This window comes from Penicillium manginii (assembly GCF_028828005.1).
Source record: "Penicillium manginii strain IBT 31320 chromosome Unknown utg000004l:1.0-7231830.0:1.0-7236170.0, whole genome shotgun sequence".
NCBI lineage: Eukaryota > Fungi > Ascomycota > Eurotiomycetes > Eurotiales > Aspergillaceae > Penicillium > Penicillium manginii.
The window spans coordinates 3,201,679-3,214,114 of record NW_026643105.1 but is presented as its reverse complement, the minus strand read 5'-3'; the positions used below and the strand labels follow the sequence as shown (position 1 = coordinate 3,214,114).

General features: G+C 52.1%; 3 protein-coding genes across 3 annotated transcripts; 1 reads left to right on the top strand and 2 right to left on the bottom strand.

Annotated features, from left to right (window-relative positions):
• Positions 1-392: 392 nt before the first annotated feature.
• N7533_004901 (uncharacterized protein) lies at positions 393-1,943 on the bottom strand (the record flags this gene model as incomplete). The annotated part of the gene is made up of 2 exons (XM_057101551.1): positions 393-1,435; positions 1,817-1,943. 2 exons carry the CDS (start codon positions 1,941-1,943, stop codon positions 393-395), a joined length of 1,170 nt encoding a protein of 389 aa, XP_056961181.1.
• A 921-nt stretch (positions 1,944-2,864) lies between these two features.
• Positions 2,865-3,285, bottom strand: N7533_004900 (uncharacterized protein; the record flags this gene model as incomplete). Its single annotated transcript, XM_057101550.1, has 2 exons — positions 2,865-2,990; positions 3,226-3,285. The coding sequence occupies 2 exons, from the start codon at positions 3,283-3,285 to the stop codon at positions 2,865-2,867; spliced, it is 186 nt and encodes a 61-aa protein (XP_056961180.1).
• A 2,000-nt stretch (positions 3,286-5,285) lies between these two features.
• On the top strand, positions 5,286-11,868 carry N7533_004899 (glutamate synthase (NADH); the record flags this gene model as incomplete). Its single annotated transcript, XM_057101549.1, has 4 exons — positions 5,286-5,461; positions 5,522-5,562; positions 5,657-9,006; positions 9,064-11,868. 4 exons carry the CDS (start codon positions 5,286-5,288, stop codon positions 11,866-11,868), a joined length of 6,372 nt encoding a protein of 2,123 aa, XP_056961179.1.
• Positions 11,869-12,436: the final 568 nt, after the last annotated feature.

Here is a 12,436-nt window from a genome sequence, read left to right as displayed (position 1 = left end):
TACTATATATATTCTTGTTGATCTCTATGGTGTTTTTTAGAATGTTGGGTTTTTTATTTGGGTGCAAATCGCCTACATATTGTATAAGCAGGTCCGCACGCTGCATTTCCGCATTGCAAGTAGATCACGATAATGCTTCTATGAAATTCAATAACTCTGGAACCATTTCCCCTAGCACTTCTCGATCATTACTAACTACACAAAACTCAATCCTTGAATTTGCAGAATCAATAGCATACACATTGCAGCGAAGGCTTGTCATAAGTACTATCATACAAATCTAAATACTAAAACGCTCACAGTAGTCCCGTTAAAACTAAACTCCAGTATGCAAGGTCACGCATAGATGCAGACTCGGACTCCCAGAAACGCCACGAAAGCAGCGCTCTCACTCAGTTAAGACTATCACGAGGCCCACCAACATGACGAGGGAATCTCCGACCAAAGCCACTGCGACGACTGCTCTGGCTGGTAACCGAAGCACGAAGATCATCCTCCTCAAACATAATGCTACTCGAATCCAAGGCATCACCCCCACCACTCCACCGATTGATAAACCGGCGCTGAGCCTCAGTCTCCCGCTCCCTCCGCAGCAACGGCGGCGGCGGAGGCAACCCACCCCGACTATTCGGCGTACTGGTGCGGAAATTGCCATTCATTCGAGGCCGGAGTGAGCTACCCTGCTGCTCAGCATTCTCGTCCCCATCCTCATCCCCTTCATCCTCATCTTCCGTATCAGTGTGCTGCCACTCGCCCTCCTGCTCGGACCCATCCTCCGCCGCGTCAGGAATATCATCGTCCAAATCCCGACTAGCCCCCTCACTCCCCGTCATGAAACTTTGCTGAAAGCCCTCATCCGCGGAGGGAACGTCCGCGTCGAGATCAGGCTGATTGTCGAAATCCTCATCAACCTCCTCCTCATAGAGTGCCGAATCATCGTAGTCGTCCTCGGGGTATGCCTCGGGAATATCGTCGTCCAAGTCCCGCTCCATATACCCCTCTTCGTCGATGTCCTCGCCTGATAGATCCTCGCCTTCCTCGATCAGGCCCTCCGCCTCGGGGATCTCGTCGTCTAGATCGCGCTCCATGCCTTCGTCTTCTTCTTCCGCTGTTAGACCTAGGTCGTCTTCCATTATGCCCTCGTCAATGGCGCCCATTTGGCTCTGTGCTGCGGCGAGTGCTTCTTCGCGCTCGGCTTCTTCTTCTTTCATACCTAGCATTGTCTTTGCGCAGCCGGCGGGGCGGATCCAGGATGAGCCGAAGGAGGCGATGTTTTGCTTGCGGAGGCGGAGGGCGCGCTCTTCGATGGCGAGGGCTGAGAGGCTGTTTGCTGGGGAGCGGGAGGGGAGGAAGGCGCGGTGGCTGGTGGTGTTTGGGGCATTGCGGCGAGTTTGATTTGAGGGGTCGGTAGTGGATTGTTGGGGGGGTTGAGGATCTGTATGGGTTTGAGGAGCCGAACCAGAGCTCGTGGGCCTGGTTGTTTGTTAGAATATCTGTCTGAAGTTGGGCTTGGGCTTGGGAGAGGGTGGGACTTACGTCGCGGGGTGTGATGAATGGTAAAGAGAGCATTTTTGCGCAGAGTTTTTGGCTTGACGGATCTGTTTATATCTGTGGTTTCGGCGTTGCGGTGTGATTGTCGTAGAGGTGAGAGGTGTTGCGGTTGTAGCAACCGCGATCTGCGTGTAAAGGCTAGGCCAGGTGGGAGTTCAAAGACTCATTGCTGGTAGATTGAATGTGGAGGTGTTGTTTCAATTGGGGTGGGACAGTAGTGTAGTCAATTGCCCAGGTGTTAGTCGAGTCGAGTTTAGTGGGGTACTTCGATTGAAGGTTGTTGGAGTCAAGCTCGACGGAGCTAGGGCGGAGAAAAATGTCGCGGGGGCTCCACCGCCAAAAACACTCGATTGGCGCGCTGCGGGGCGGAGATCGTGCTTAAACATGAACATATCAGGATGTTATTATTAGTGTAAGAGTAGGGTTGACTTGGTGAATCACTAATTCACACTTGAATCGAAGTGCCTTTCGTCTCTGCCTTTTTGCTAGATTTCCTTTCACATTATTTATTGTTCGTATTCGCTTATCATCAAACATCTGAGCATGAGGATCTATAGATGCGGTACTCGAGGCTCGTTGGCTTTAGTATATTTTCAGATTTTAAACCTCCAAGTCTTATTTACTGTCAATCAGCAATGCCTCCAATCGTGGCCATTGTATATCTATACTTACTACCTAGGTATCAACAAGTGCAGAACAGCGACATGAGAAAACAGGGATGATTGTTGACCCAAATTGAGATTTTACATCTATCTAGTCATTGTCAAATTCCTGCTTAACGCTGCCATTGCTTTTAATCAAGCTCAGATATATTGAGTCCCACAATATTAACAATCAGCAATTTCCTAAATAGATCATTGGTAGCTGATAATGGGACAGAAACCAGCACACTTGGTTACTAAGGAGAAGAAAAACAGAAATCATGGGATTTCTGCCATAAATAATTTCTCCGACAAGATAATTTTGACATATTCCATTATGAGTATCTGTGGGGGAATTTGCTATTGCGCTTATAAACAGGAAGAGAGAGAAAGAACCTATACTAATTCCAACCCACTTCCACTGACGTAGTTAGTTTCAGCAACTCAAGTTCAAGCGCTCTTTCCAGAACCCCAGACAAAGAATCTAACGCCAAGAAACGCAATTGAAAAGCTCAATAGTACCAGCAAAACAGCAATGAGCCCTAGCGTTCCAATTCCAATAGTGAATGTAGCACAGACAAAATGGCCACGCCCAGACCAAGCGGTGAAGTTTCCATTATTCAATTGACCTACATTCGAGGCTGAATTGGACAATGGGAGAATCCACGTCGATCACTTCATCCAGCCAAGACCTGCATGTCCCTCGCCAATACTAAGCCGAGCCCCTTCACGTCGCACGAAAATAGCGGGAACTGGGAAGAAGCCCGCCAAGACGGCGCGGAATTCCGGTCTCAATCGCTAGAGGAGTCTCGGCGGTGCTCCCGTACGGAGTACATACTTGGCTGTATTGAATTGAATGATATGTCAAGATGCACTGCGTACATGCAAAAGTACGGAGTACCCCGTACAGAGATGTATGTGTTTGTACCTACGTACGTACTGATGCGGGGGCTACAGGGGTGTGACGGTGGAGGTAAGGCAGGTCAGGACTAACCCGAGATCTCCCGATATTCGATATTCTACCCCGTCAAACAGCCAATGCACCGGTGAACCCAATGCGGATGGGTAGAGGTCGGGAGAACTCGGGCGACATGTTGGCGAGAACACTTGTCGATCAGGAGGAAGACAAGGGAACAGGCAACCTCGGTCGATGCCCCACGAACGTCTTATGTTTGTCGGGTGTCCCATTGGACGAGGGTCATGTGATGTCAATGTACAGCGTCGATCCACAGTGGAGAGCATTGCACATCCATTGGATATGTGTATAACTCCGAGCTGTTTCATATGCATACATGGTAGTAATGATGTCCCTAGGCACTTTGTAGAGTGTGTTTTTAAAAAAAGTAGTATTCTTACTCCGTACTGTGTTCTATGTTATACTATAACTCGTACAATACTGTAAGTAGGAGTAAGTGGACCCTTGAATCCCATGCAATGCATGTACTAGTACAAAGTACATGGAGACTAGAGTGGCAAGTCGGGTGCTAGGCGAAAACAGGAGAAACGATCCTCGTACTGGATCGGGTGTGCAGAGCAAGGACCTTACGGTAGCTAACCGGATGACTTTGGGGTTATGTATTCCTATTATCAAGTTGAGCTTATCAGAGACACCCGCTTCACGTGTCAGTTTTCTGACACGAGGATCTCCGGAGAGCATCCTCTCCGGGTGAAGGCTTAACTCCGAATTGGCAAGTGGACGTCATTGGACGGGGAAAACGAACAAGCCGGTCCCGTTTGAAAGTGCACGGTAGGTCCCTTGGGGCAAGGGAAGGGGGGGATCCCCAAGGTTGCCATGATTTACACGGAGAAGAAGTCGGGGAATGTATTGGACAAGGGAAGGGGCCAATCCAAAAGCAGAGCAAGACATACAGCATACCGGGGCATGGCTGGGCAACCCCGATTTCGGTGCTTTGGCTTAGTCGACCAGATCCCATGGTCGTATTATTGGATGATCTGTCCATCAAAGTACCAAAGTCGGGTACTATTGGGTTGGAGGCTCGGGAGAATGGAGCTCGAAATTGATCCCCCGTGGCGCCTGTGGGCAGAGGAGTTGATTAAGCACTGTATCCTTGCACCGCCCCACTCGCCCAGGCCACCGGAATCGTTTTCGGGCATTCTGGGGAGAGAGCAGTGTAGAGTGTAGAGCAGAGTGTAGAGTGCAGAGTGCAATTCAATGTCTAGTAAATATATATCCGCAGATAATCTGTTATAATCCTACAGCTACAGCTACTAATAGCCTAGGATACTCCGTCTCCTATATCCGCCGTACCGTACGGTACCCACCAAATCTTGACGTAGTGGAAACCTAATCGTTTTGGCTCAGCGGTTGCAAAGCAGCATCTCTGATTGGCCCGTGGGCCCCTTATCTCGACGGATTTGCTGGTAATCATTATGATTATCATTACTCGACCCGCTGGCAGAGCTCCAATATCAGGAATGCCTCCGCTCTCCGCTCTCCCCCTCCACCTTTCTGGAATTGCCCGCTTTCGTCCATCTCGTCGTGTCAGGGTTTCTAATCCGTAAAGAGAAAAAGAAAAGGAAAAGAAAAAGAAGAAAAGAGGGCAAGCATGGGTCCTTTGTAGTAACTAGTCGTAATGATTGTTCAGCTGTCTTGAGCAACTCCCTCTCTCTCTCTTTCTCTTTCCCTGCCTACTTTCCCCGACCACTAGGACGCACTAGCTCTGAGAAACCAGGTAATACCAATGGCCTGAAGTATCCAATATTGATCCTCTCGTCTATTTGCCACGGCGTGAATCCCCACAGTCGTATTTTACCCGTCTTGCTTGCTTCGGAACTGCTTCCAATCCCCCGGACCTGCAGTGCCGTAATCGCAGCCCAGCCCTGGTCTTTTCTCTGGAATTTTTTTTTTTTAATTTCACCCCTCCTTTTTTTTTGGATCTCTTCTTTCTTCCCCTCTCTTTCAATCTTCACTTTCACTTTCGCAGACGCAGGGTCTCTCATATTGCATTCCCTCACCCGCGCTGCGCCTGTGACGACATCGCTGCTATCGCAACCTGTTCCCGCAACATACGACTGACTCTCTCCACTTCCCTCCCCTCAATCTCCCACTCTCTGTCGGTCCCCGACGGAAGAATGGGTCTTAACTTGGAGGAGCTCTATGGACCAGATCTAAGTGAAGAGCAGCCTCCGCACGAGTATTCGGAGTACCAGGCCAAGCAAGGCTTTGGCTGGGCCAATGCTCTGCCCGAGAAGCAGGGTCTCTATGACCCCGAATATGAAAAAGATGCCTGTGGTGTCGGTTTCGCAGCGTGAGTGCACCCTGGATCAATCAACAGGCAATTGGAACTAACCTCCTGCGCCAATTTTAGTCACATCAAGGGCAAGCCGAGCCATAAAATTGTCAGCGATGGTAAGTTGCCGCAACCGCAGCCGCAACCTCATTCACCTTGCCTGGGATAAATGGAAACCCGACCGGACCTGCTGACATTAGCCTTCTTTTCTAGCGCGCAACCTGCTGTGCAACATGACCCACCGTGGAGCCGTTGGCTCGGATGCGCGAGACGGTGATGGTGCAGGTGTAATGACCAGTATCCCGCACAAGTTCTTCATCAAGAACTTCGCTCGTGAGGAGGGCGTGGACCTGCCCCCGCTCGGCCAATATGCCGTTGGCAACCTGTTCTTCAAGCCCGACGACGAGGCTCTCAAGCAATCGATTGCCAGCTTCGAGGAATTGGCGATCTCGCTTGGTCTACGTGTGCTAGGCTGGCGTGAGGTTCCCAGCGATTCGACCATTCTCGGCCCAGCTGCGCTTTCTCGAGAGCCAATTATTATGCAACCGTTTGTTGTACTCAAGTCTGCATACGGCGAGGGCAACAAGCCCGAAATTACAGATACTGATAAGTTCGACGAACGCACCTTCGAGTTGCAGCTCTTTGTTCTGCGAAAGCGTGCTACTCATGTTATTGGGCAGGGTAATTGGTTTTATCTCTGCTCGCTGAGCAACCGGAACATCGTCTATAAGGGTCAATTATCTCCAGTACAGGTTTATCAATACTACCACGATTTGGTCAACGTGGACTACGAGGGCCACTTCGCCTTGGTTCACTCTCGATTCTCCACCAACACTTTCCCCTCGTGGGACCGCGCTCAACCTCTGCGATGGGCCGCTCACAACGGTGAAATTAACACACTGCGAGGAAATAAGAATTGGATGCGCGCTCGTGAGGGTGTCCTTCGGTCTGAAGTTTTCGGCGATGAGCTCGACCAGCTCTACCCCATTGTCGAAGAAGGCGGTTCGGATTCCGCCGCATTTGATAATGTTCTAGAATTATTGATGATTAACGGTGTTTTGTCTCTCCCCGAGGCCGTGATGATTATGATTCCCGAGGCGTGGCAGGATAATCCAGCCATGGACCCATCCAAGTCTGCTTTCTACGAATGGGCAGCCTGTCAAATGGAGCCCTGGGATGGTCCGGCTCTATTCACTTTCTCGGATGGCCGATACTGCGGTGCGAACCTTGACCGTAACGGTCTGCGCCCCTGCCGTTTCTATGTTATGGATGACGATCGTATCGTCTGCGCTTCGGAAGTTGGTGCTATCGATATCGACCCCGAGCGCGTGGTTCAGAAGGGCCGTCTACAGCCTGGAAAGATGTTATTGGTTGACACTCAGGCTGGGCGAATTATTGATGACGCCGAGCTGAAGCAAACCGTCGCGAACCGTCAGGACTTTGCCAGCTGGCTGGATAAGGAGCTCCTGAAGTTGCCTGCTATTAACAAGCTGCTACTAGATAGCAACGTCGACCTCTCTTTCGCTCTCGATGACAACACTGTGCAGAATGACCCCCGTCTGCGGGCCTTTGGCTACTCCTTCGAGCAGGTCAGCCTGATTCTTGGTCCCATGGGTGCTGACTCTAAAGAGGCGCTTGGCTCCATGGGTAACGATGCTCCCTTGGCTTGTATTGCCCAGCAGCCTCGTCTGCTCTACGAATATTTCCGCCAGCTCTTCGCACAGGTCACCAACCCACCCATTGACCCGATTCGTGAAGCTGTAGTTATGTCTTTGGAGTGCTACGTCGGGCCTCAGGGTAACCTGCTGGAGATGGATCCCTCGCAATGTCGCCGTCTGCTGCTGCCGTCTCCCATTCTGAGCATCCCGGAGTTCAACGCCCTGAAGAACATTAACCACGCCCATAGCGATTGGACCGTTCGTACGATTGACATCACATTCGATAAGAAGAAGGGCACTCCTGGCTACCTGGACGCGTTGGATGCCATCTGTGATGCCACTACCGAAGCCATTGAGAACGGTGACAAGGTTATTGTTCTCTCTGACCGTGCTACCTCTGCGGATCGCGTCCCTGTCTCTGCTTTACTGGCTACCGGTCTTGTTCACCATCATCTTGTTCGCAACAAATGGCGTTCTCTGGCTGCTCTCGTCGTTGAGACCGCCGAGGCTCGTGAAGTGCACCACCACTGTGTACTCCTGGGTTACGGTGCCGATGCGATCAACCCTTACCTTGCTCTGGAGTGCATTCTGAAGATGAACCGGGAGAACTTGATCCGAAAGGACATCTCCGATGAGAAAGTAATCGAGAACTATAAGGCTTCTTGCGACGGTGGTATCCTCAAGGTCATGAGTAAGATGGGCATTTCTACTCTCCAATCCTACAAAGGTGCCCAGATTTTCGAAGCCCTCGGTATCGACGACAGCGTCATCGATCGCTGCTTCGCCGGCACTGCCAGCCGTATCCGCGGTATCACCTTTGACCTGATTGCCCAGGATGCCTTTGCCTTCCACGAGCGCGGATACCCCTCGCGTGACATCGTCGAGATCCCTGGTCTTCCCGAATCCGGCGAGTACCACTGGCGTGACGGTGGTGAGGCACACATCAACGACCCGGTCAGCATTGCCAACATGCAAGATGCCGTGCGGTCCAAGAACGACAAGTCTTACGAGGCCTACGCAAAGGCAGCACACGACTCAATCAAGAACTGCACACTGCGCGGTATGCTCGAGTTTGACTTTGAACAGCGCACGCCTATCCCCATTGACCAGGTTGAGCCTTGGACCGAAATTGTGCGCCGCTTCGTGACTGGCGCTATGTCCTATGGGTCTATTTCGATGGAGTCTCACTCTACCATCGCCATTGCCATGAACCGTCTTGGCGGCAAGTCTAACACCGGTGAGGGTGGTGAGGATCCGGAGCGCAGTAAGAGAATGGAGAACGGTGACACCATGCGCTCCGCCATCAAGCAGATCGCCTCTGGCCGTTTCGGTGTGACTTCGCACTACCTGGCCGATGCTGATGAGCTGCAGATCAAGATGGCACAGGGTGCGAAGCCTGGTGAGGGTGGTGAGCTGCCTGGTCACAAGGTTGTTGGCCCCATCGCTCATACTCGTCACTCCACACCTGGAGTGGGTCTAATTTCTCCACCTCCGCATCACGACATCTACTCCATTGAGGACCTGAAGCAGCTCATTTATGATCTCAAGTGCTCGAACCCCCGCGCTCGTGTTTCTGTAAAGTTGGTATCCGAGGTCGGCGTTGGTATTGTCGCCTCGGGTGTCGCTAAGGCCAAGGCTGACCACATTCTCATCTCCGGTCACGACGGCGGTACTGGTGCCTCTCGCTGGACTGGTATCAAGTATGCCGGTCTTCCTTGGGAGCTGGGTCTCGCCGAGACTCATCAGACTCTTGTTCTGAATGATCTTCGTGGTCGTGTTGTCGTTCAGACTGACGGTCAAATCCGAACTGGACGTGATCTGGCGATGGCCTGTCTGCTTGGAGCTGAAGAATATGGTTTCGCAACCACCCCCTTGATCGCTATGGGTTGTATCATGATGCGAAAGGTATGGTAGTTATTTTTTTTTCTCTTTCCTGCTCGAGTATTTGCTAACTTTTCCAAGTGCCATCTCAACACATGCCCGGTTGGTATCGCTACCCAGGATCCTGAGCTACGCAAGAAGTTCAACGGCACACCCGAGCACGTCATCAACTTCTTCTACTATGTCGCCAACGAGATGCGTGCTATCATGGCCAAGCTTGGTATTCGCACCGTCAATGAGATGGTTGGACGTGCCGAGCTGCTCAAGGTCCGCGATGACATTCGCAACGCCAAGCAGGAGCGCGTTGATCTCTCTCTGATCCTCACTCCAGCCCACTCTCTTCGTCCGGGTGTGGCTACATACAATGTTCGCAAGCAAGACCACCGTCTCCACACTCGTCTCGATAACAAACTCATCGCTGAGTCCGAGCTTGCGTTGGAGAAGGGCCTCCCTTGCCGAATTGAGTGTGATGTCGTCAACACTGATCGTGCCATGGGTGCTACTTTGTCCTACCAGATCAGCAAACACTATGGCGAGGCTGGTCTACCCCAAGATACCATCCATGCCAATATTAAGGGATCTGCCGGTCAATCGTTCGGTGCTTACCTTGCCCCTGGTGTGACCCTCGAGCTTGAGGGTGACGCCAATGATTACGTTGGTAAGGGTCTATCTGGTGGCCGTCTGATCGTCTACCCACCTCGCGGAGCTGCTTTCAAGGCCGAGGAGAACGTCATTGTCGGTAACACCTGTCTTTACGGCGCTACTCGCGGTACTGTTTACTTCCGTGGTGTTGCTGCTGAACGTTTCGCCGTCCGTAACTCCGGAGCCACAGCTGTTGTCGAGGGTGTTGGTGACCACGGTTGCGAGTACATGACTGGCGGTCGTGTACTGATCCTCGGATCTACCGGCCGTAACTTTGCTGCCGGTATGTCCGGCGGTATCGCTTACGTTCTGGACATGAAGCAGGATTTCCACTCCAAGGTCAACTTGGAGATGGTTGCAGTTTCTGGCATCGAGGATCCTAACGAGATTGCCTTTGTCCGTGGCCTTATTGAAGACCACCACCACTACACTGGATCCGAGCGCGCTGCCCGTATTCTCCTTGATTTCAACCGAGCCCTGCCTCGCTTTGTCAAGGTCCTGCCCGTTGACTACAAGCGTGTTATGGATGAAGAGGCTGCTAAGGCTGCCGCAGCGAAGAAGGCTGAGTTTTCTCTTCCCCTGCTTCCTAGCAAGCCTGCAGAGAAGCCCAAGGCCCACGCCGATGAGAAGAAGGCTGAAATGCTGGATATTGAGGACAGTATCAGCGACTCCAAGGCTGAGAAGAAGCGTTCTGCGCTCATCCTAGACAAGACTCGTGGTTTCATGAAGTACAGCCGTCGCTCGGAGAAGTATCGCAACCCGACTACTCGCACTCGCGATTGGGCTGAGTTGTCCAACCGTCTCAGCGAGGACGAGCTCAAGTACCAGTCGGCCCGTTGTATGGACTGCGGTGTGCCCTTCTGCCAGTCCGACACTGGTTGCCCCATCTCGAACATCATTCCCAAGTGGAACGAGCTGGTCTTCCAGAACCAGTGGGAAGATGCTCTCAACCGGCTATTAATGACCAATAACTTCCCCGAGTTCACTGGCCGTGTTTGTCCCGCTCCTTGCGAGGGTGCCTGTGTTTTGGGCATCAATGAAGACCCCGTCGGTATCAAGTCCATCGAGTGTGCTATCATTGATCGAGGTTTCGAGATGGGATGGATGGTCCCTAAGCCTCCCAAGGTCCGCACCGGCAAGACCATTGCCGTCATTGGATCCGGCCCCGCCGGTATGGCTGCTGCCGATCAACTCAACCGTGCCGGGCACTCTGTGACCGTCTACGAGCGTGCTGACCGTGTCGGCGGTCTTCTCATGTACGGTATCCCCAACATGAAGCTCGACAAGAAGGTTGTCCAGCGCCGTGTCGACCTCATGGCCGCAGAGGGTATCAAGTTCGTCACCAGCACCGCCGTCGGTCCCGACAGCGACGTAACCCTCCAATCCCTCCGCTCCTCCAACGACGCCGTGATCATCGCCACCGGCGCCACCGTCGCCCGCGACCTCAAGGTTACCGGCCGCGAACTCGAGGGCGTCCACTTCGCCATGCAATTCCTGCACAAGAATACCAAGTCTCTTCTTGACTCCGAGCTCGCGGACGGCGAATACATCTCCGCCAAGGACAAGCATGTCGTCGTCATTGGCGGCGGTGATACTGGCAACGATTGTATCGGTACATCCGTCCGCCACGGCGCCAAATCCGTCACTAACTTCGAGCTCCTCCCCAACCGCCCCCCCGAGCGAGCCCGTGATAACCCCTGGCCCCAGTGGCCGCGCATCTACCGCATTGACTACGGCCACTCGGAAGTGAAGACGCACATGGGCCGCGACCCGCGCGAGTACTGCGTCATGTCAACCGAGTTCGTCGACGACGGCAGTGGCAAAGTGAAGGGTATCAACACGGTTCGAGTCGAGTGGACCAAGAGTGCCACCGGTGGTTGGGACATGAAGACCGTCGAAGGCAGCGAGCAATTCTTCCCCGCGGACCTGGTCTTGCTTTCTATGGGATTCCTGGGTCCCGAGGACCGTCTGCTTGGCGATGAGATCGAGCGCGATCCGCGCAAGAACGTCAAGACTCCGCCCGGTCACTACTCGACGAATATCCATGGTGTCTTTGCGGCGGGTGATTGTCGGCGCGGACAATCGCTGATTGTCTGGGGTATTAATGAGGGGCGCCAGGCTGCGCGTGAGGTCGATGCTTTCCTTGGTGGGATTAGCTCGCAGCTTCCTGTTACTGGAGGTATTGTTCGTCGGCCGGCGATTGATTCTGTTCCGAGAGTTGCTGAGACTCAGGTAGTTGCTTAAAATTGTGTCGGGTTTTTATTTTACTGGCTGCTGGAATGGATGCGCTACGATTGACGGGGGTGGCTTATGATTTATGAAAGTTAAATATTCATTCTCATTCTGACGTGGAAAAGGAAAAAGTCTGAACAAAATGGTATTTTGATGGGGTCATTTCGGAAGGGTGGGTGAATTGGTTCATGAATGTTTCTGATTATCATTGACTTGACGAGTCTTTTCTTTTCATGCGTGTCACTGCGGTTTTCTTTTTTTATTTACCCAGCAGCGTTTCTATGGGGGGTGTTTAGAGCGCTCTGCAGTGCTCTTCTTTCTTTTTTGATGTATATACTCCCTCAGGTTGTTTGTTATACTTGTATCCATGAATGAATGCATTTTATAATCAAGTTATTTCTCTTCCCTAGTTCTGGTGGTATGACTACAAAGTGCAAGTTGCATGAGTGGATTGCAAGTCCGAGATATCAATCTGCTCCATGGAGGTGCTTTTTTGAAACAGCAAGTCATACCTTACCAGGAAGAACCATGTATGCAGAATCCCTTTGTTCCGCGCAGCTGTGCACTTCTCTTTATTGAG